Source organism: Neoarius graeffei, chromosome 13 (assembly GCF_027579695.1).
Source record: "Neoarius graeffei isolate fNeoGra1 chromosome 13, fNeoGra1.pri, whole genome shotgun sequence".
Lineage (NCBI taxonomy): Eukaryota > Metazoa > Chordata > Actinopteri > Siluriformes > Ariidae > Neoarius > Neoarius graeffei.
Genome location: NC_083581.1, coordinates 9,866,693 through 9,888,528, shown reverse-complemented (window position 1 = coordinate 9,888,528; position 21,836 = coordinate 9,866,693). Strand labels below are relative to the sequence as shown.

General features: G+C 42.1%; 1 protein-coding gene across 1 annotated transcript in view; it reads right to left on the bottom strand.

Moving 5' to 3' along the window:
- Window positions 1-21,836, bottom strand: part of LOC132896417 (TBC1 domain family member 8) — a 63,782-nt gene that overhangs the window by 14,802 nt on the left and 27,144 nt on the right. Inside the window, exons 11-16 of the mRNA XM_060937233.1 lie at window positions 20,003-20,120; window positions 9,990-10,275; window positions 9,013-9,118; window positions 8,790-8,888; window positions 1,297-1,365; window positions 970-1,186 (exon numbers count right to left, since the gene is read on the bottom strand). Coding sequence (XP_060793216.1) covers window positions 970-1,186; window positions 1,297-1,365; window positions 8,790-8,888; window positions 9,013-9,118; window positions 9,990-10,275; window positions 20,003-20,120 — 895 coding nt within the window. The remainder of the gene's footprint in view (window positions 1-969; window positions 1,187-1,296; window positions 1,366-8,789; window positions 8,889-9,012; window positions 9,119-9,989; window positions 10,276-20,002; window positions 20,121-21,836) is intronic.

Below are 21,836 nucleotides of genomic sequence, written 5' to 3'. Positions count from 1 at the left end.
ATCTCTAGCCGCTTTATCCTGTTCTACAGGGTCGCAGGCAAGCTGGAGCCTATCCCAGCTGACTACGGGCGAAAGGCGGGGTACACCCTGGACAAGTCGCCAGGTCATCACAGGGCTGACACATAGACACAGACAACCATTCACACTCACATTCACACCTACGCTCAATTTAGAGTCACCAGTTAACCTAACCTGCATGTCTTTGGACTGTGGGGGAAACCGGAGCACCCGGAGGAAACCCACACGGACACGGGGAGAACATGCAAACTCCGCACAGAAAGGCCCTCGTCGGCCATGGGGATCGAACCCGGACCTTCTTGCTGTGAGGCGACAGCGCTAACCACTACACCACCGTGCCGCCCATGTAATTATATGCATAAATGAATTGATATTTATATTATTTATATATAAGTAATAAAATGAATAAGCTGGCATTACACTGTTTGTTCTTTATTGAATACTTTATAGTTAGATTATAATAGCCTAAATTTGTGTATTACATACTTGCAATGTACTTCACTGCCTTAACATTTCAAGCTTTCTTGTAGTTATTGACATTGATGGCACTTATGGCTTGACTGTTTTTTTTTTTTTTAATTAAATTTTATAGCCCTTAGACCCATATTAGACTGGGGGGAGGGTGTCTTACTTTTTAAGCCTAAAATTAGACTTAAAAAACTAGTCTTAACTTTTGTGAAACTGTCTTACTTGCATTAGACTGGTCTATAAAGAAACTTAAGACCAATCTTAACCCATAAACTACTTTAGTGAAACCGGACACTGAACATCATGATCACATGAAGGGAAAAAAAAGCGTCTTTGCTGGTGATTGGTTGTGTGACATGAAGCAAGGGGAAAAAAACATGACAAAAAACTGTTATAGGAAAATAATGAGTGATGGGGTGCATTTACATCTCTCTCTCTCACACACACACACACACACACACACACACACACACACACACACACCGATCCAGTGAGCAAACTGGCTGAATGTGATATGGTTTTGTCCATCTTGGTCCAACAGATTGAAAGTTCTCTGTGCCATTGTATGAGTGTGTGATCCACACTGCCAAGGCATCAACAGTTGGTAAAGGCTCTTAAACTGGGCACGGTCCACTTGGTATTGTTCAGGAATAGTAGAACACACTCCATCTCCCCAGTACAAGTTAATGAAATGTTCCGTCTGAGACACAGACAAACAGACAGACACACACGGTCCATTTAATACAAGTGCTTTTTTTCCAACATGGAACAGGCAAATAATAAATAATTACTAGGCAATATCAGACACACCTTAAAGAGGTCGTAGAGTTCTGACAGATCATCCTGAGAGAGACACACACCAGGCGAGACAATCCGCAACTACAGGAACACACAACATGCTGTATTTAACATGCAAATTACTTTTCTTTAAAAAGCCTCACATCCTGCTTGTGGCACTGCTTTCAATGTGAAGCATGGCAAAAAACAAATATGAAGTAAAACAAGCCATCCATCTCCAGTATAGCTGAAGCAGAAGTCCCTGTGTGCTGCTCTGCACAATGACAGTGTTTGACTAAAGCCAAACAAAACCCAAAAATGAACTCCTTTGTACTGACAGATAATATCCATACAAGACATGTTCGAGTCTTCGCTTGTTCATATTTGTACCTGTATACTGAATTTTCTTTAAAAAAAAAAAAAAAGGTCCTGCACACTGGCATTTTACTCTCTCTAAAGTTCAAATATCACGCTCGGAGTACAAATTGTGATGTCACCCACTACAGGACTTACCAAGGAGAGTGGATTTCATGGATACATCACTTCTAAATTGCTGTAAACAACCCTAAAAGATGCCGAGTGTCAAGAGTTTGGGTGTAAAATAAGCCAATTGATCCATTTTATGGTGACATGCTTTGGTTTTTTGTTTTAATTCACTGAGAAAAGCAAGCTTTTCAGATGGCAAGAATTGCATTGCAATAGCAAGAGTATCTGTGTCAGTACTGTGTAATGCGTTATCTAGCCGAGTAAGATTTAAACTTTACAAAAGTGAAGTCTGTTGATTCGTGTATTTTGCTGCCACTAAAACTCACATGGTTACAGAAAATTTCTGATTAGATTTTTAGAATTTAGAAGCCTTTGTCACATATACAGAGAAAGAACTTCAAGGTACCGTATTCAACTCATCTGAGGCTACATCCACACAACAACGAGATTTTTTTTTTTTTAGCAGGTAAAAAAAATATCGTGTCCACGTGGGCAACGGATCAGTAAAATATCAGGTCCATATGGCAACGCAACGCTTGCTGAAAACGATGCAATACACATGCCACACCTCTACGTGCGCTGTAAGACGGTCCCATCGGAGACACCAGAACAATAGAAGAAGAAGTAGGACGCATGCGCATGTAACGGGTTTATTTTTTTCCACTTGCCATTGTGTGTAGTGGTGGGGAAATTCTGCGCTGGCCCTTTAAGAGAGCAGGTAGTTATGGGAACGAGGCGCTGGCCTCTTTCAGTTCGTTTTGGAAATGTAAGCGCCAATGCCACTGGACGTTTGCAGCCCGTCCTCAGCAGTGTATTTGTGTCTCATTTCTTCAGAATAAAAAGACTGGTGAACAACACAACGTCTGTTACACGCATAAACCCCTTCTTCTACCCGGCGTGAAGCACTCGCAGGAACAAACACACAACAACAAGAAGAAGATGGCTGCGACTATGCGAGGAAATCGTGCCTTGTGTGTGTACAAAATTAGTTTTATTAGTGTCTATAGTTTTATATAACTTAATTTTCTTATTGTGTGAACATTTTGAAAAGCAGTCTTATCCAATTAAAAAAAAAAAAGAAATTCAAGAAATGGTTCAGTTACTTGCTTATTTAAAAGAAAAGCTGTATACAAAAGTGAATGCAATGCAGTGGTTCATACAAAACAGTCTGTTGAAGGGTCTTCTGACCCTTTTCCCCTCTGCCTCCATTATAGTCAGGTAACTGTTGCTTTGTGTGGAAGGCTGTACTTTCTGTTCATCAAAGCAGGTGTAAATTGTCTGTCTGGCAGGTCAGTCAGGTTAATGTGGAAACAATTTCAATTTCTGTTGTTACGAATGATGCGCGCGAGAGTGCTGCTTGTTCTAGTCATGTGGTTGTGACGTCATCGTAAACAAATCCGTTCTACTCATCCAGACGACTTCGCAACGGCGCCGTTGCCAGATTTTTTCACTCTGGAAACCGTTCTCAAAAGATTTCGTTGTGGGGCACCCAAAACGCCGGTGCCGTGTGGACGCCAGGCCGAAACGATAAACAATTTTATCAGATTCACCTGAATCCGTTGCCGTGTGGACAGGGCCTGAAGCAGTGAATAGACAGAACAATGGCACCTGGTGGTTTCTTTTTAGAATTAGAAGCTTTGATTTGATGGCTCTGTGTAACGAACATAAACGGGGTTCTAGTGATCTGTTTACAGCACAGGCGGATATCCGGTTTCAGTGCAAATGGTTGCACTTTGGTAAGCCTATTTTGAAAGCTATACAGCCTTTTGATTTCATAAAATCTTTGAAATTTAGTTCCCTCTGAAATTTGTCATTGTGATATATGTTTATTTCTGCAATATCTCAAAAACAACCCAGGCCATTCTGTGACTGGGAAGTTGTTTAATTTGAGGGGATTCCCTAGCAAATAATGTGCATGAAATCACTCGCTTTGTGCAGTCAAGCAGACAGAGGAAGTCTGTGTATGCGCGCATGCGCAGGTTTACCTGCTGCTTCTTCTTTTGGCTTTTAAGGCAGCTGGCATCCAGTGTTGCATTACTGCCATCTACAGGTTTACCTTGACTGTGCACTAACCATTACATCATTCTGTCACTAAACAAACAGCTTATCACACCGAGGTGCTCGCTGACCGCAGATATTTACTAGTTTGGTTCTGCGTTTCCTTTCCTTCGCAACATAACATCTTTTCTTCTCGCTTTCTGTTACTGTAGTCGGTCTTCCACGTTTCATTTGCAGCCTCCATTTTCTTCTCCTGTTTCAAATTTGTATCCCACAATGCCTTGCGCGAACAGGGAAAGCCCACCACATGATGCATGACGCAGTATCTTGAATTGGGTCATGGTGAAGCAAGAAAAAATAGCAGAGAATTTAGGGCCATGTGGCCCCAAATTCATTAACTAGTCCATTTAACAATAAAAAAAATAAAAACAAACAAATAAATAAAAATGGAAGACTAAGCAAAAATAATTGGGCATCAGGGAAAATTCTTTTATTTATGACCCAAACTTGGAGAAAACTGAAAGGCAGTCTACACCTTTATCATAGCTTTTAAAATTAATAAAAAGTTTTATTTTTACTTTAAATGCCGTTTATTTCTGGGCTTTGTTTGACTAACATTGTGTGTAGTTGTTTGCTTAAACCAAACTATAAATTTTCCACCACATTTACAAACGTTTGGGAAACAGTGATTTTCTTCGTATTCTTGTGCACATGTTGATCACCCGTAATGTGCAGTGATCCTGACACAGCTCATTTGCGTTCAGTGACACCCACAAAACTCCAGAAAAAGGTCAAGTTCACAAACCACTCGGAGCAGGAAACGAGACTGAAAGGCAGAAATGGAACTAATTTTGAGTCAAAATGAACATCAGGGTAAAGCTTGAAATGGACGTTATTTTAACTATGGCAATAAAAATAAATTACATTTTTTTAATTATATAAAAAACTATTAATAAGTGTGTGCAAAATCTTCCATCAGCTCAGACATTTATTTATGGCTTAAAGCTATGCACGGAAAGACCGGCACGTCCTCCATTTCTCCAATAGAATTTCTTTAGTAAGAATTGGATGATTAGATTTATTTCTTAACTTACAGGTTTGTGCTGGCTTGCTTTCTTTATTTTTCATATTAATATCTAATATAAAATTATTGGCCTATTGAACTAGCATTACTAACTAGTATTAGTGTTTTTGATAGAGACTCCAGGGCACTACTGTAGGTTGCTCTGGCTGAGAACGTCTGCAAAATGCTGTAATAATAAAACAACTTTCACTCAACGGTATATTCCATACATAAAAGTGCAGTAACCCATCCAAAGTTATGTAATTTGAAATCGATCGAGTTGAGGATTACATTACTGAGTCTTCTTGTGCACAAGTTCTCATACACACACGAGCATGAGTAGGATACGAAGTTTTTCAGAATTTCATGGATTTTCATGAATACCAAATTTTTGTTTTGTAAAAATGAATATGAAAGGTTTACACAAAGTGGTTCATATCCAGCTTGAAACAGGAGGCCCAATGTGTATTCCTCCACATTGAAGAAGCTCAACCATGTCCCTGTACATTAACTGAGTGACAGCTTGACGTAAATTGCTCAAAAGTGATTTAACGCATGATCTACTCCACAAATTACAATTAAAAGACCTGTGCTGGTGTGAAAAATGCTCATTACTGTTGTTTTTCCACATATGAAATCTGTTAATCTAAGCAGTAAAAACAACAAGGGAGTACATAAACATTCATTCCCACTCCGTCTTCTAGAACTGAAAAGTTACGACTATTGTGTTTTCCCACCTGACTACTACATTTAACGGAATGCTATAATCATTCGAGACTGGATATGATGCACAATTCATGAGGTGGCAAGTCCACTGTTGTGAAAAGCCCAAGCGAAGACATTGGGTAGTTCACACCACGGCACGAGAGTCTCTTCCTGTTTCACAATGGCCAACACTTCTGTTGTTCAAGCAGAGGTTATTTATAATATTTTTGCTTATACAATGTGACTGCTGACTTACTCAAGCAACCCAGCCTCAAACTACACACCCAGGATGCAACATGCCATGACATAGATGTTCATTTTCTATAGACAGCATTAACCACACACACCTGCTTTCACTTTTTTCACTTATCGTCTTATTTAAACCCCGGCTCCTGTTAGTCTGTCTTGTATTTGTTTTTATTCTCCACGGTGATGCTTGGTGTGTTCCTTACTTCTACGGTCATGTTTTTTGCCTGGTGTTTTTGTTGCTTTGACTATCTCGTGAAAGTAAAAGGTTTCTGCGCTTGCATCAGTCTCCGTGCCTCAACCCTGATAAACATGAAGTGAAAACATCAGAATCCCGAGAGAGAGAGAGAGAGAGAGAGAGAGAGAGAGAGAAAGAAATGCACATCACTTTTATTCACGGTTATAAGTGTTTTAGTGACTGTTTTGTAATTTATAAACTAAACTTTATCGTATGTACACAGAAAACAAGTTTATATATGGTTTGTTCCTATCTGCCGTTTCTGCTCTCTGTATTATATCTTACAACCCCGATTCCAAAAAAGTTGGGATAAAGTACAAATTGTAAATAAAAACGGAATGCAATAATTTACAAATTTCAGAAACTGATATTGTATTCACAATAGAACATAGACAACATATCAAATGTTGAAAGTGAGACATTTTGAAATTTCATGCCAAATATTGGCTCATTTGAAATTTCATGACAGCAACACATCTCAAAAAAGTTGGGACAGGGGCAATAAGAGGCTGGAAAAGTTAAAGGTACAAAAAAGGAACAGCTGGAGGACCAAATTGCAACTCATTAGGTCAACTGGCAATAGGTCATTAACATGACTGGGTATAAAAAGAGCATCTTGGAGTGGCAGCGGCTCTCAGAAGTAAAGATGGGAAGAGGATCACCAATCCCCCTAATTCTGCACCGACAAATAGTGGAGCAATATCAGAAAGGAGTTCGACAGTGTAAAATTACAAAGAGTTTGAACATATCATCATCTACAGTGCATAATATCATCAAAAGATTCAGAGAATCTGGAAGAATCTCTGTGCGTAAGGGTCAAGGCCGGAAAACCATACTGGGTGCCCGTGATCTTCGGGCCCTTAGACGGCACTGCATCACATACAGGCATGCTTCTGTATTGGAAATCACAAAATGGGCTCAGGAATATTTCCAGAGAACATTATCTGTGAACACAATTCACCGTGCCATCCGCCGTTGCCAGCTAAAACTCTATAGTTCAGAGAAGAAGCTGTATCTAAACATGATCCAGAAGCGCAGACGTCTTCTCTGGGCCAAGGCTCATTTAAAATGGACTGTGGCAAAGTGGAAAACTGTTCTGTGGTCAGACGAATCAAAATTTGAAGTTCTTTATGGAAATCAGGGATGCCGTGTCATTCGGACTAAAGAGGAGAAGGACGACCCAAGTTGTTGTCAGCGCTCAGTTCAGAAGCCTGCATCTCTGATGGTATGGGGTTGCATTAGTGCATGTGGCATGGGCAGCTTACACATCTGGAAAGACACCATCAATGCTGAAAGGTATATCCAGGTTCTAGAGCAACATATGTTCCCATCCAGACGACGTCTCTTTCAGGGAAGACCTTGCATTTTCCAACATGACAATACCAAACCACATACTGCATCAATTACAGCATCATGGCTGCGTAGAAGAAGGGTCCGAGTACTGAACTGGCCAGCCTGCAGTCCAGATCTTTCACCCATAGAAAACATTTGGCGCATCATAAAACGGAAGATACGACAAAAAAGACCCAAGACAGTCGAGCAACTAGAATCCTACATTAGACAAGAATGGGTTAACATTCCTATCCCTAAACTTGAGCAACTTGTCTCCTCAGTCCACAGACGTTTACAGACTGTTGTAAAGAGAAAAGGGGATGTCTCACAGTGGTAAACATGGCCTTGTCCCAACTTTGAGATGTGTTGTTGTCATGAAATTTAAAATCACCTAATTTTTCTCTTTAAATGATACATTTTCTCAGTTTAAACATTTGATATGTCATCTATGTTCTATTCTGAATAAAATATGGAATTTTGAAACTTCCACATCATTGCATTCCGTTTTTATTTACAATTTGTACTTTGTCCCAACTTTTTTGGAATCGGGGTTGTAGAACACAGTCCCCATGGATACAGTACTCACACTGTAGCTGACATTTTCTTTGGTTTTTGTTTTCAGTTCACTGCCGGCTACTTTAAATTGAGGCAGTATGAGTGCCATTGCAATATCACATCATTTATGTCACCACCAGCAATGTCATGACCATTACAACACATAAATCTGACTGTTCCGATTGCCACTGGAGCCGTAACAAAAGATTTCCATAAACGTGACTAGGTTGACACGGAAAGATTAAGGTTTTAAGCCCGTTCCTACAGGACATCATTACTGCACAGTAACTGAAAATTTATGGTTTTCACCATGAGTGGGAGCAGGGTAATAATGCACCGAGTGATAAAAATGCACGGTGCTAGGAGTTATTTTAAGACAGAGAGAACACAACAAACTAAATCAACTCATGAGTCATTCATCACTCCCAGCAAAGAGTTTCCTTCTCACCTTAAAACTATATGAGAATGGATATTCTGTGAACTTGGGAGAGGAGGTGGAGGGGGTGTCTGAAGACATGCTGTTACAGGAAAATATATGTGACATGGTGTGATGAAGCAGAACCCCAAAGTAGATTATTTTCCAAGAACAGCAACGATTATACATTTTAGCTAAATAAAAACGCCTTCCTGAATCCATTTGTTATTAGATTACATATCAGAACAAGCGCATTAATATAAACCTAGGCTTTGCCTCCTACTATTGTCAGGTCAGTAGTTATAGAAAATTAACAAACCTCTTCTGACCAATCAGATTAGAGAATTCAATAGCACTGTGGTATAAAGTGGAAGAAGAAATCAAAATATTGATCAAAGCTTTACTGGAGGGTAAATATTTGAATACTGGCTCCTCAAATGGTTATTCAAAAACAGGGTACATAAGATCAGTGCGTGTGTGTGTCTCACGGTGTTCTCTTTAGAGGTATCCTCATGGGCCTGCAGCACTTGGATTCTGTGTCTTGATCTCATCCTTTCCAGTTGCTTTACTGTCAGGTCCCCAAATTTCTATATACACACACACACACGTTTAGTTTATCGTTATAGCTAATCTGTAATTTAAAAAAAAAAAAAAAGAGCCCGAAATACTACATGTTAATTTATGGTTGGCATCTCACATACACACACCTACCTCATTTGCATCAGTGATGAGAGCACTGATCTGCGTGTATCCTGCAGGCCTCGTCTCCTCAGAACTCACACCCAACCCCTCGTCATCTCGGACACGTTCCAGGAAACTAAACAGTGATATTCAGGAAATAAATATCTCATCTCATCTCATTATCTCTAGCCGCTTTATCCTGTTCTACAGGGTCGCAGGCAAGCTGGAGCCTATCCCAGCTGACTACGGGCGAAAGGCGGGGTACACCCTGGACAAGTCGCCAGGTCATCACAGGGCTGACACATAGACACAGACAACCATTCACACTCACATTCACACCTACGCTCAATTTAGAGTCACCAGTTAACCTAACCTGCATGTCTTTGGACTGTGGGGGAAACCGGAGCACCCGGAGGAAACCCACGCGGACACGGGGAGAACATGCAAACTCCACACAGAAAGGCCCTCGCCGGCCACGGGGCTCGAACCCGGACCTTCTTGCTGTGAGGCGACAGCGCTAACCACTACACCACTGTGCCGCCCCGGAAATAAATATTTTAGTGCTTTATCATGCAAGTTTATTGTCTGAATAATTGCATCATAAATTTAACATTATAGGTGCACTATATTTTTCAATATTTCTGTTTTTAAATGTCATAGCTACAGGAGCATGGAAAGAAATCAAATATCTAATTGTTGAAAGTGTGATCAAAGTATATGTCAAAACACAAGAGGAAAAACAAAAAAAGGTCTACGATGGACTACCTGGTATCTGGTTACATTTCATAAATATGCTCCCTTATTAATAATAAAACAAGGATCATAACTGCATGCAACATATCAGTGCTGATAAGGATAACGATTAAAACCATACCACACCATCTCTAGAACATACTGAGAGCTTAAAGAGCAAGTACATTACTTAGAGTAAGGTTGTGAATAAATCTGTGTGTGTGTGTGTGTGTGTGTGTGTGTGTGTGTGTGTGTGTGTGTGTGTGTGTGTGTACCTGGTCAGTATCATTAGTGACTGACCATCGTCAGTGCTAGCACAAATTTCATCAACGTTAGCATCAAGCACAGCAAGGCCCAGCTGGAAAATGATTTTGATGCCATGGCAGAAGAAGCAGTCGAGGATGCGCAGGCCACTACGGAACGGAACAGCGCTGAGGAACAGAGCGAGGAACCAAGAGAGCGAGAGCGAAGAGAGAGCAGAAAGGTCTGGAACACGTTCGGCCAGGTGCGGCAATCGCTCACGGATCAGTTCCTCAAACACAGAGCGGTCCACCTGAGCACCTGAGAGAGAGAGAGAGTGAGAGAGAGAGAGAGAGAGAGAGAGAAAGAACATTTTATTTACCCTTTATTATAATGAACCATGTTCCACACTTCTGAACAATGGCCAACATTACCCCTACATTTTGCCAGAGAATAAAACTTAATCAGATGTGCCTACAGCTGTGGTCAGAAGTTTACATACACTCATCACGGACATGAACGTCATGGCAATATCGGGCTTTCAAGGATTTCTTTCAACTGCTCATTTTCTGGGACAGAATGATTGTACAACATAGAGCTCGAACAGGTAGAAAACATGAATTTGGTGCACAAGTTAAAATTTATTTAGGGTTTTCTGAAAACAGAGTCAAAATTTATATACACCCACTTAGATTATTAGTTCAGTGGTGCTAAAAGTTCCAAAATGTTTTAACTCTCCAAGACCAAAGTCTCTTAACTTCCTGTTAGTGATGATTGACTAAAGCTGGTAGCTTTTATGTGCACAACATAAAAAGGGTTTGATCAACATTCATTGGACTGAACAACACACAGTACAAAGGGAAAGTCCAAGGAGCTTAGTGCAGATCTGAGAAAGAGGGTCACACTCAGGAACGTCTCCTGGAGCGGTTTCTAAACCACTGCAGAGTCCAAGATCATCAGTTCAAACAATTGTATGCAAGTTACTGGGAGGTGTAGCCACTTTGCTGGAAGATCCAAACTGTCCCCCTCAGCGGAGAGGAAATTGGTTCAGGTGGTCAGGAACAACCCAGGAACCACCAAGGCGCAGACTGGAAGCTGCTGGAACAGTGTCTCCAGTCACGCAAGTTTTACACCATGAACTGAGAAGGCTGCTTCCAAGAAAGAAGCCCCTGGTCCAAAATCTAAACCATCAACCTCGACTAAAGTTTGCAGCTGACCATATGGACAAAGAAAAATCCTTCTGGAGGAAAGTTTTAAGGTCAAATGAGATAAATATTGGAGTTGTTTGGCCACAATGACCAGCGGTACAGAGGAACACTGTACCGACTGTACAGTGTATGGTTAAAATGGATGGAATCATGAAGGAGGAGGACTTCCTCAGAGTTCTTCAGCATGACCTCAATCCATGAGCTAGACAGCTGAAACTTGGATACAGTTGTGTGTTCCAACAAAACCCAAACACACAGCAGAGCTGGTTGTGGAGGATAAAGCCGGATAACACTAAGCTTTAAATAAGTCCTGACCTCAACACGATTGAAAATATGTTGACTGTGCTTAAAAGTCAAGTCTGTTTCAGGAAACGGAAATTTAACTGAACTCTACCAATTCTGCCAAGAAGAGAGGACAAGTATCCAACCAGAATTCTGACAGAAGCTTGTTGATGGTGAACAAAAGCATCTGGTCAAGGTGAAACTTACAAAGGGACATTTAACCAAAATATTAGATGGCTGTATGTGCACGTGTGTGTGTGTGTGTAAAGAAATGCATGTATAAATATGTATAAAACCCAAAATAAATTAAAACTTGTGCACCAAATTCTTTTTTTTTTAAATAAAAGATGCATGTTGTAATCATTCTGCAACAGAAAAAGAACAGTTCAAAGAAATCACTGAAAGCCTGATATTGCCATGACATTCATGTGTATGTAAACTTCTGACCAAACCGTAATCTTGCATGCAGAGATCTGTCTTAATATCCTTGTGAGGACTTTCCATTGACAATTATTAATGCAGCTAATTAATGCCATATGTATACGTGTACACCTAAGGTGGTGTTTACATTAGACCGTATCAGCGGATCATCAGATTAACGTTTTTAAAACGATTCGCGTGCACACAGCAACGCCAATACACGATTCGCGTACACACAGCAACGCCAATACACGGATATGCTAATCACATGACTAATTAGACGGCACGTCACATGATCCCACTGCATATCGGGCATGCGCAAGTCACTCACCACTTGCAAGTGGAAGGATGGCAAGCGAACACCTTCTCCAGCAGATAAACACACCTGGCTGTGATGTTCATGTTCTCACTGAGTTTAAGCGCCTGAAGGAGGTAAATAAGTTGAAATGTGTAAATAAACCTCAGCGCGGCTCAGCGCTTCCTCCTGCGCCCTGAACAGCGAGTGCCCTCTGGAGGGTGCGCCCTCCGGCCCTGCGCAGCTCACAGAGCGCGCGAGTGAAGCGCACGAGCAGTGATTCGGGACTGAGCCGCTGTGTGTGTGATCCCAACGCCAGCGAATCAGGAAGGTGGGTGTCACAGTGACGTTGTCCAATGACGACGTCAGCTAGAGCTCAGCACTGCGTTTCCTCGTATCTCAATGTTTACACAGCACCGGATCAGATACGAACTGGGTTGAATACGTGGGCCCTGGTGGATTCAAGTTGTTCCGCCTGTGGAGTCGTTTCCCGGCGTTTTAATGTGAACGGACAGTGCATCCGCGACGAAAACGGTCTAATGTAAACACCACCTAAATCTAACCCTGACCTTTAAACCTTAGGAACAAAATGAAAAACCTTTAGCTGTTTTTAAAAAAAATAAAATTACAAACCCTTATCAGTACGCTGGCAGAATGGAATTTGACTTAATGGACATTTTTAATCAGTATATGCAAATGAAATATTTCATTACCACAAGGCTGTTACAGGATTAGTCAGGAGACTCTTAGCTTTGATTTTGTAGAGTTTGGTGTCCGTTTATCTGCCCCTAAACAGGGTGATGGGAAAATGGGAGGGGTGCGAGTCCTCTGCTGGGCCAATAATTCACACCTCTTCACAATAACATTAATGAAGAGATGAAACAGACAGCACAATGAAACCCTTTTTTGATAGTAAAAGCACCATATTCAACTGCCACAATAAAATAACAGACTTTTATGAAATGTTAACTTCCTTGCCTACCTACAATGATATAAATACAGTTAATTTCCGATTTAATAAATCATGCACATTTTGATGAGGATACAGTCCAAATGTGTTAATGAAGGGGAAAAAAAAATGCAAAAGTTCCACACTGTCACAGATGACGTCTTCAAAATGCATCAAGAGTCTTGGTATCCCAACGCTCTAAAACGTATTAATTAGGCATACAATGTAGTGACAAATAGTGCTTTCTTCCTTAGCTATGCTCAAGGAATTGCACAATAAATTTTAATAGATCAATCTTATTTGATTAACGACCACAGGGACCAATAGTACAAACTTAGGTTGCAAGCAAGCTCTCAATTGCTATTGAGGTATTTCACTCACGTGACCAAGTCATGTGACGCTGCCATTTTGGACGGCACGGCTCGAATCAGTTTGAATGCGAGGAAGGCGACAAACGAAAAACATAAAAGAAAAAGGAGCGAGATGCAGAAAACACCTTCACTATCCAGCGACGTAGGGCATTTACAGGGCGAGCAGAGGGAGAGGTATTTGCAAAAATTGAGGTTAGCAGGCTTAGAGAACGACGTTTACCTGCTTCCACCAGGACTGTTCACTGACAGCTAAGGTTTGTTCACATTTTCATTTACTTTCGGTCCTCAGGATAAACAAAATGTTATTAAATGTCATTGAAATAACTTCTTAGTCTGTTGAGACATGGCCCGTTATAAGTTTTTCCTTTACTGTATTTACTAGTTTACTGAGCGCGCTCTGGGGCTGGCTGGCTGGCGCTAGCTAGTTAGCTTGAGCTCCGGGGCTGGCTGGCGCTAGCTTGAGCTCCAGGGCTGGCTGGCTGGCGCTAGCTTGAGCTCCGGGGCTGGCTGGCTGGCGCTAGCTTGAGCTCCGGGGCTGGCTGGCTGGCGCTAGCTTGAGTTCCGGGGCTGGCTGGCTAGCTAGCTTGCTTGAGCTCCGGGGCTGGCTGGCTGGCGCTAGCTAGCTAGCTTGCTTGAGCTCCGGGGCTGGCTGGCTGGCGCTAGCTAGCTAGCTTGCTTGAGCTCCGGGGCTGGCTGGCTGGCGCTAGCTAGCTAGCTTGAGCTCCGGGGCTGGCTGGCTGAGTAAACTAGTAAGTCCAGTAAAGGAAAAACTTGAGACTGAAAGGTTTTAACAGTCATCCAAATGACTGAACGTAAACATTGCTACAGTAACATACCAGCTACTGTTGTTGACATTAGCTAGCTTGCCGTCCAAAACGGCGGACACCGGGGCGTCACGTGACCCTGTGACGTCAGGTGAAATACCTCAATAATGCTCTGTGTGCAGGGTGTGCAAGGTCAATGTATAAATGCCCCGGCCCTACACGGTTTACGGTTATTTAACACAAATACAAAAAAAGTCTCTTAGCACAAAGATTAAGTGTTCTTGGATCTTTCTCTATGTGTAATCTAGTAGTGATAGCTGTGATCCGTCCGATAAGTATAAAAACGGAGGGTCGCATAACTACAGATCATTCTTTCTTTTAGAAACTCTTACTGGCTACTTAACTGAGTGCTCACTTTAAAGGGAACAATAGGATTACAGAAGTGAAAATGTGCACCATTTATCCCATTGTTATTACAACAGTTTTAGATTGCTCGGCTTGGGGACGCCACTAAAGGCCAATTTATGCTGACAACCCAGTCCTCGCAGACGGTGTCGCAGACAGTGTCTGCGTAGCCCCCCCACCTTCGCAGACGCTCTGCGCGCACCTCCCAAAAATTGTGACCACCGCAGACAGCGCCGCAGACAAGAGGGCTCTGATTGGTCCACTCTACCCGCTGTACACGCACTTCCGCTTCCCTACTTTCCCGGTTTGTTGTGTTTTCATGACCGGCATTTTTAAAAACACGAGCGAAGATGGAGCAGCATGAAGAGCAGTTGATTGAGGAAGTACGTACATTTATACGACTCCAGTTCTAGTCATTATAAAAAAAAAAAGTTCTAGTCATTATAAGTAACCGGAGGATAAACACTCCACTAACCACACCCACCAACTACTCCTAGCGACTTCACGCCCCCTTGCGTTGTGGCGGTGAATAACATCGCGCACGCCTATTCCCCCGCTCAACGATAAATTACAACTGTCTGCGAAAAGCTATCTGCGAAAGCCTTGTCGCAAGAGCATGCAGAGGCCTTAAGGCTACATCCACACGACAACGGCAACGAGATTTTTTTTTTTAAATATCGCGTCCACATGGGCAACGGATCAGTAAAATTTCAGGTACATATGGCAACGCAACGCTTGCTGAAAACGATGCAATATACATACCACACCTCTACGTGCGCTGTAAGACGGTCCCATCGGAGACACCAAAACAATAGAAGTAGACGCATGCGCATAAACCCCTTCTTCTGTAGCATTAGCCACATAAAGTTTCGATTATTAATCAGTAGCGTAAAACGAAAGACGCGGAAAGAGGAATGAACGGGGGTAGATGGAAGCCGGTACGCCAACATTCTGATATCCTCCAGAATTCTTTAATGTTCCGGAATAAATTGAATGCTACACGTTGATGGATTACCTTGTTCTTCTCCGCCCTTTTTGAGGAATGTATTGTCGGACTTAAACCAACATCTGAAGAGGTGAGATCGCTCCTTTTTTTTCCTATTTTTGCTGGCGGGATTGTTTTTGTTTTTGGAAAGCGCACGGGCGGTGCGCGGTTTGGTACTGCTTCCGCAGTGTTTGGACTAAAGACTCTGCCCTAAGGGCTATTCTCTCTCTCTCTCTCTCTCTCTCTCTTTGCACCATTACACGATAAATATTCACAGTGAAAATATTTTGTAAGCGCGTTTCATGAACCAAGTTATAGGATTTGTTGACAACTCGCATCGAGTTCGTTACACTTCTACCCGGCGTGAAGCACTCACAGTCATGTGGTTGTGACGTCATCGTAAACAAATCCGTTCTACTCATCCAGACGATTTCGCAACGGCGCTGTTGCCAGATTTTTCCACTCTGGAACCCGTTCTCAAAAGATTTCGTTTTGGGGCACCCAAAACGCCGGTGCCGTGTGGACGCCAGGCCGAAACGATAAAAAATTTTATCAGATTCACCTGAATCCGTTGCCGTGTGGACAGGGCCAAAAAAACAGTGTCTGAAAAGGTCAGTAAATGTCCTGAAAAATTGTGTAAAAACAGGTAACAGCAGGAAGAAAGAAAATAGAGCACTGATCAAGAAAAGGAAATAAACTTTTCCAAGATTTGCATGTACATGCCAAGAAGTTGAGAAAAATTATTTTCTTTTGTGAAGGTGAAATTTATCATGAGAAAAAAGTCGCATTACAAGTAATAGACGTGATCGGTAATTAAAACGGTTAACTTTGCCACGTGAAACTGATGTTTTGACGTCGCAGCAACACGTTTCTTGCACATGCGTTGACCATGGCTACAGATGTATTTCCACACTTAACATGCACAGCAGCAGAAATTCTGGCTTCCAGTCCCTAAGCAATCATAATAAACCCCTTCCTATCTCAAGAGGAGTATTTATTTTTTCGATTATTGTGACCATAATCCAGAGTTGTGCTAAAGAACAGGAGTTGTGCTGAGACTTTAGAAGTTGTCCTAAGAGACTTTTGCGCTAAATAACTGGATACCCCTTACACATGCTATTGGGCTGTTGATGTTAGTCAGCGTGCATCAGCATGAAGCACCAGACCAGTGTTTGTAGTGTAAGCAAACCTTGATGGCTATTGATGCACGCTTTACAGCCCCTGAAACCTGACAGTGAATTTTGGAGTGTTTTGGTCCTGATGTGTTTGTGGTTTCAGATCAAGAGTTTTCTCTTGATTTTCACTCAGGACTGGACCCTAAGCTATTTTGCTATCTATTTACCCCCCCCCCCCAATTGTAATGTGGAAATTCATTTTTGCATTGCATCGTTGTGTAGTCTCGGACCGTTCCCCCCCTTCTTTTATTTATCTTTCAGCAGTCTGTAAAAAGAGAGCTCAATTTTCTTGTTGAAAATATTTGTAGAGCTGTGTTACTTCCACCTCAGGTGAAGTCATAGGTATTCCTGGTATTTTACATTATTGCACCCTCTGCTGTCTAAACATCATAAGTCCCACTAGGAAAAAACAAGCAATTATGCAGCCTGATAGTCACGATTCATTCAATTCATTGATTCCAATAGTCATATTTGTATCGTGATCCATCATCACATGATATACGCCTAGTGTAACAGCTTGACCGCATGACGGTGCTTTTTTGCATGTAGAATGGACAGAAGACAACCAGAACAGGTGGCACAATATTGATGAAGATGATGTGCATCATCCCTTTTCTCCTGCCATCACTCCTGGGTTACAGTTTGATAGCCACCAGCAGCACATTCCTTTCAAGCTGTTCCAGTTTTTAATAAATCTGCAATTAAGAGTCTTTGCAACAATACAAACCAGCATGCAGAGTACAAGCAGCAGAAGGGGTGAAGACACCATGAAGTGCACTAACTAGCCTGGAAATGCACAAATTCCTGGACCTAGTGATTTATGATGGTCTAATAAGGTCATCAAGAGTTTGAGAATTGTGAAGAAAGGATAAGTGGCACAATTTCCCATTCCCACCCTTGGTCATGATACAAATTTGAAGCAATATTCTGGAACCTGCAAGTAAGTAGCATCAAAGATGAGGAGTATAATGATTGGCTAAAAGGCACCATTGGCTACAGTCAGCTCGTGTGTGAAGCCCCTTACGGAGCAGCTCTTGGCGACATTCAGGGTGGCATCACCACCACAAAAATCTGACAACAGACACAAGAATGGCAGCAACAAGGTCTCAAACTGGCCTGAAACAATATATCAAGGAAAAACCCACAAAGTGGGGTGTTAAATTATTTGTCCTGGCTGATTCAAGAAATGGCTACAGGGAAAGGGTCCGTCTCATTCTGAAAAGGGCCCGAGCCGCCATGCTGTTATGGACTTGTTGGCATCTTCCTCAGTCAGCACAGTGTACCACACATATTGTGACACACAAGCATCACTCTGTTTCAGGATCTTCACTGGAACGGTTTCATGCCATTGCAATTTTTTCCCCCCCATTTTGTGCCATTTGGAGGTTATTTTGTGCCTTTTTTAAGAAATGCTTGCCATTTCTCGAATTTGTCTGCAATTTTTACAGGCTTCGTGCCATTTCTTGAGGCAATTATACCAATGGGAGAGGTTTGCTGCCATTTGAAGACGTGTGTATCCGTGGTTGGATAACCTTACACTGAATTTTAGTGCTTTCGATTACGTTCATTATGTCTTATATTATATATAGTTAGTTTTTTTTCTTTTTTTTTTTTTTCTTTTTTATCAGACATCTAATTTTTGGGTTTGTTTACCTGACATGTTTCGACGTACAACTTCCGTCTTCCTCAGAGTGTCACCGGATGTTAATTGGTGACGCATCTTTTATCAGCTGATGTTTCCGAAGGCGTGGCCTTCCTGTCTGGTTTGACATCAACCGGGATGAGAGAGCGTACATGCTCTCCCATACCTGGAGTGCCATCTTGCAGGGGACGAACAGACAGTATAAGGCGTGACCGACCTGTCAAACCAGACAGGAAGGCCACGCCTTCGGAAACACTAGACCGTATCTGTCTCGTTTTCTTCGCGGACGCACTGTCCGTTTACATTAACCCCCCTGAAAAAGCGGGGAAACGGGAATCCGCCAGCGTCCACGTATTCAATCTAGATCGTATCAGCTCCGGTGCTGTGTAAACATTGAGAATACGCGAATACGCTGTGCTGAGCTCTAGCTGGCGTCTCATTGGACAACGTCACTGTGACATCCACCTTCCTGATTCGCTGGCGTTGGTCATGTGACGCGACTGCTGAAAAACGGCGCAGACTTCCGCCTTGTATCACCTTTCATTAAAGAGTATAAAAGTATGAAAATACTGCAAATACTGATGCAAATACTGCCCATTGTGTAGTTATGATTGTCTTTAGGCTTGCCATCCTTCCACTTGCAAGTAATAAGTGATATGCGCTGGGATCTCACACACAGCGGCTCAGTCCCGAATCGTGGCTTGTTCACTTCACTCGCGCGCTCTGTGAGCTGCGCAGGGCCGGAGTGCGCACCCTCCAGAGGGCACTCGCTGTTCAGGGCGGAGTGATTTGGAGCGCAGGATGCCTGCGGAGCCGAGCGTATCCGCGTATTGGTGTTGCTGTGTGCACGGCTAACGGTTTTAGTGTCAACGCGAATCGTTTTAAGAACGTTAATCTGATGATCCGCTGATTCGACGTAATGTAAACGTAGCCTGAGGAAGACGGAAGTTGTACGTCGAAACATGTCAGGTAAACAAACCCAAAAATTAGATGTCTGATAAAAAAGAAAAAAAAAAAAAACTAACTGAATTTTAGTGGTTGAATACAAGTTCTTCACATTTTGGATGTTTCTGGACAAGCACTTGGGGTATCTCAAAGCAGGAATGGGATTGATCTAACGATTTACACTGACGATATAAACGTGTGTGAAGAAAAAAAAAAAAACCACTTTTCTCTGAAAACATTATCCCTAGTAGGCTAGGTAAAAACAGAAATTCTTATGAAAAACTGTAAATTCTTAAAACCCTGAGTTTTTACTTTCATATGTGCTATTAACCATTACTGTAGTGTGAGAAATAAATTCAAACGCTGAACATGGGCACTCCAAAAACAGACTGAAATTCCATTTTTTTGGCCTCTGGTAAAAAGGATTAAATAAAAGCTGCAGTTAAAATAAAAGCAATTCATCGCCACCCTACACCCCAACAAACACAGCAGTTAAACTTATAACCATGAAAAGATGCAGTGGCAACATTGAGCAAACCAAACTGAGTAACTATAAATACCAAACATTGTGGTTTTCTCTCTCTCTCTCACACACACACACACTCACCAATGACTCTGCGGTTGAAGTAATCAGGCAGCATTCTCTCACACACTGTGACCAGCAGCCAGAATGCTTCTTCCTCTCTTGTGTAGAGCAGCAACACTGATGCTAAAATGTTCATAGACTGGACACAGAAGCACATGATACCAAACCCATAAGAAAGTTGAAAGTTTCTTGTGTCCCAATTACAATGTTTTCTTTTAAAGTGCTGATGACACGTTTTTGACATCTTTGGCGATGTTTTATAACATAAAAAGTAAGTCCCGATGATCCATATATTAATTCACGAAGGCGCCTATTTTACAAGTTATGATAAAAAACGCGGCTATTTGGGCAAATTTGACGGGGCTGCAGCACCCAGGAGACGAAAGAGGAGGAGGAGCTATATGACGTCAGCGAAAGAACCTTCCTCCTAACTTACCAGTTTGTTGTTGATGCGACAGGTGTTCAGTTTGTCATTATTAGTATTATTATTATACATTATTATATATTAGTTATTATGCCTTCGCGTTGTGTTGCCGGCTTTTGCTCCAAAACCTACAAGGATGGGGTAAGTTTATTCAAGTTTCCCAGAGATCCCGAGCTGCATGCGAAGTGGGTGAAGCAAGTCAGGCGCACTCGTGACAAGTGGGAGCCCTCACCAACATCCGTCCTGTGCTCTGAACACTTCGATTTGGATTGTTTTGACATCCTTCCCAGCTTAAAGGTATCTCTTGGGTGTTCAGTTCAGCACAAATGTGTGTTACTACCATCAGCCGTGCCTACACAGTGTTGCCAGATTGGGAGGTTTCCCGCCCAGTTGAGCGGCTTCAAGTGCATTTTGGTGGGTTTTGAACATATTTTGGGCTGGAAAACGTCAGCAGTATCTGTTGCCAGATACTGCTGAAGTTTTCCAGCCCAAAATATGTTCAAAACCCACCAAAATGCACTTGAAACCGCCCATTCTGGGTGGGATTCCTCCCAATCTGGCAACACTGCCAGTATTCCGGAGGGGGTCTACTAGTAGCTATGCCGGATCCAAAGACAGTCCTCCTGTCAGAACATGTGTTGTGAAACGACATAAGATAAAGGTACGTAGAGCTATAGATTCTACATGATAATCATAAATGTAATCATAAAGTCGGCGTGATATCAGTCATGTATTTGCTTGTGAAAGCTTGCGGCTTTCATGTAACTGCCGTCTAGCAACGAGAGGCGAAGGGAAAAGAGGGTAGGCTATCATAGATTCTATTCGGAAGAGATCAACACAATTCTAGACTCCCAGAAGAGGAAGAGCTAGCACTAGAGAGTTTACTGGCATTTTCATGCGCCATTTCCATTGAGTAGAACCAGAGTAGAACAGCCAGTGAACCACAGCGTGTTCTCCCGCTGACGTCACAACATGGCCGCGAGCCACGGACCCAGTTTTCTTGCGCTGTGCAATTAAAAGTTGGATATTTGCGTAACAACAGCTTCTTTTCACGTAATTATAACAGAAATCTAACATGTTTGCCATGTTGTATAGTTTATTTAAGAAATTGCATAGAGTCATATTCGTGTCATCAGCCCTTTAAATCACAGTGGAGGGCTTTACTCAGCAACATCACCACTTGGCTTTCAACACTTTCGTCTACCATCTGCTGAACAGGTTTACACAACGTGCTACCCAATTTAAACATTTTCAAGCAACTGCCTGTCCTTGTAAGTGGGATACTGCACAAGGTAAAACAAGATTTCTGCTATTCACAAACTATAATATATGCAGACATTAGTGTTCTTCCTGCTCATTTCCCCTCAGCTCCACAACAACGTCCATGATGTACTGGGTCTAATGAGTCTAACTCAAGACACTTAACACTGC